At 39.7% G+C, this 2,768-nt stretch overlaps 1 protein-coding gene across 1 annotated transcript; it reads right to left on the bottom strand.

Annotated features, from left to right (window-relative positions):
- Positions 1–1,908: 1,908 nt before the first annotated feature.
- insl3 (insulin-like 3 (Leydig cell)) lies at positions 1,909–2,768 on the bottom strand. Its single transcript, XM_028019763.1, has 2 exons — positions 2,496–2,768; positions 1,909–2,401 (listed from the first exon to the last, which is right to left on the bottom strand). Exons 1-2 carry the CDS (start codon positions 2,686–2,688, stop codon positions 2,223–2,225), a joined length of 372 nt encoding a protein of 123 aa, XP_027875564.1. The 5' UTR covers positions 2,689–2,768; the 3' UTR covers positions 1,909–2,222.

Below are 2,768 nucleotides of genomic sequence, written 5' to 3'. Positions count from 1 at the left end.
ATTTGTTATTATTTACAATAAGCAGACAAAAGAAATGATTAGAGACATGTAGCAAAGATCCCTAGGGCAGGAATCAAACCCTAGATAGCCTCGTATTTTAGACTGCAGCATAAACGGCCTCTGGTGAGAGATGTCAGCCTGAGAAAAGAGGGTTTCATATGATAAACCGTATTCATAGACTGTGGTGCTTCTTGTAGGAATACTGCCCTGGGGAAGCCCCTCTAGACTAGCACAGGGGTCTCCAACTCCAGTCCTCTGGTGTCCTGCAACTTTTAGGGTTTTTTCACTCTTGATAGTCCAGTAGACTCGGTTCAACTGAGGACCAAAGTTGCAACAATTTGGTCTGTCAAACCTCCCAAACCCTTTTGAGGAAACTGTTCCTCTCCCTACCTGTGGTGGAACTGCACCAAGAAGTTCTTACTCTGTAGGTTCTTATCCTCTCTTATTAAAGATCTGTCTACAAATTTGGCTCATCCATGGGTACAATTTTCAAATGTGTGAAAGTTCTGCTATTATCTGAAGAACAGCCAAAACGTTTGACAAAAAGTCGTACAGTTCTGCCAAATGCTGCATATTTAAACTTTTGAATTAGATTTGTTTATGCTGTTATTGTGGCATTTGAAAAATACAGACAATTTTAATAATTCTTTCTGACCTAAAAAAGGAAAGGTTTAGTGTTTTAATCATTTGAAAAAAAAAAGTTATGTTTTTGTTCGACTCTGTATACAATATGGACATTTAACCATACATGCGGGTTACTGGAAACAAGATGATATGGAGGCAGAATATGATCTTTGGCATCCTCTGAAGGCATCAGCTAAAAGGAAAAGAATAATTTTCATATAAGTAAAGTTGTTTCATCATCATCATAAATAAGATTTTTTTTAAAAAGCTTAAAAATAAAATGACAGAGCTAAGCACACAATAATGAATTAAACACAACAAAACATCACAGTTAAACAGATCAAATCAATACCAATACAGATGAAGCAAAATCAAGTCTCAGTTGGTTGACGGTCAATGAGTCAAAATAAGTTTTCAGACAAGTTTTAAACATGGACAGTGACTGGACAGTGAGAGGTCTGTCGGATGTGCAAAGTCAGAGCGTTCCATAGCTCAGAGTAACAAACAGAAGCTTCCACTTACAACTGGGAATGAGCAAGAGCAACTGGGAATGACCAGGAGCAACTGGTCAACTGGTCAACCCAGAAGAAGTTCTGTTAAATAAGGCGAGGCAAGTCTGTTTAAAGCCTTCAAAACAAACAAAATAACTTTAAAATGAACTCTAAAATACACAGACAGCCAGTGGAGAGAATCCAGGACAGAGGTAATGTTCCCTTTCAAATGTTCAAATGTTAGCAGACGGGAACAGCATTTTGCACCAGCCTGGCTGACTCTGACATGTTCTGACATAAACCCTTATTTCTGTTTATTATGATGATTTTTCTGCTTTAATAAATTTAAGTGGAAATACCTGGTTTAATACTTAACTCTTATTACACCAGACAAAAAAAAACATTTTAAGACTGAAAAATGGCAAATGAAAAGAATCTATAATATGATAATAAAAACCTTATTTTCAAAAGTAGTTCATTTTTTATCTAACTAACTAGCCTGGTCAGAATTCATCAGCCGCCTCTCTGAGACATTAAGGATTACCATATTAATGTAACACACAAAAACAAACCTTCTCATTTAAAACTGGGAAGGTTTTAATTGAGACTGTTTGTTTTTGCCCCTACATAGGTGTCTTAAGCAACTTTGATGTCGTTTTCTCCACGACAGCAGGAGAAAACAGATCCAACACTGATTGTGATTGGATGACACCTTCTTTATCATTAATCATTTTCTTTATCTTTTTGACCTTGTTCTGATTGATTGGGTGCAGAAAAACATCCCAGGCATGACTTTGTAATCACCAGAGGTTTATTGCAGTGCGCATCAGCTGCACTGATTGCATTGAAATAAATTATTCTACTACAAATAAATAGCATCTGATTTGACTCCATAAAGCCAGTGTTTACTTTGGTTTTTTACTTCCTCTTGCACACAGAACAATTCATCCTACAGTAACTGATTTGACACTTTTCTTGTTTCATATGAAACATGTAGAATTATCAGACTAGATTTCTCAGAAATTGGGTTACTTGGCAGAGGTTTCACAGGATTTCACAGACCAAAATAAAATCTCTTCAACTGTCGGACGCGTGGGAGAGCTGTGCTTAGCAAAACTGAATCAGCTCTTTCATGCTGCATCCTTTCTCACAGCAAATGTCAGATATTTTTCCAGCGGATCGTCTGATTCGAAAGGTCAGGGGGTGCCAATGAGGTGCCAAAGAGGAGGAGGGGATTTGGAGTGTCTCTGAAGTCTGGTCCTCCTCAGTGGAGGCATCCTGGTCCCCTATGCAGAAGTAAGAGATCAAATATTTAAAGAGAAAACCGGAAGAAATTGTGATCCCACCATGAGATCAAACTCTTACACAGAGAGAACTTACAGCCAGCGGCGAGCTGCTGTTGGCTCTGTTCTGAGTCCAGGATGCTTCTCCTCAGCCGAGAGTTCCCACAGGATGAGACGGCCAGACGGATCAGCTCTCGCCCGCACATCTTAATCCTGTCCTGTGCCTGAGCCAGCCGCGCCGCAACCAGCAGCACCACCAGCAGACCCAGCAGCCACCTAGCAGCAGCCATGGTGCAGATGGTTGGTCACCAGAGGGAAAAGACTTGTTGAAGTTATGATGAGTGAGGCTGGCAGATTTGTGACCTATTCA

Source organism: Xiphophorus couchianus, chromosome 6 (genome assembly GCF_001444195.1).
Source record: "Xiphophorus couchianus chromosome 6, X_couchianus-1.0, whole genome shotgun sequence".
NCBI classification, from domain to species: Eukaryota; Metazoa; Chordata; class Actinopteri; order Cyprinodontiformes; family Poeciliidae; genus Xiphophorus; species Xiphophorus couchianus.
This window is presented reverse-complemented; position numbering and strand designations above follow the sequence as displayed.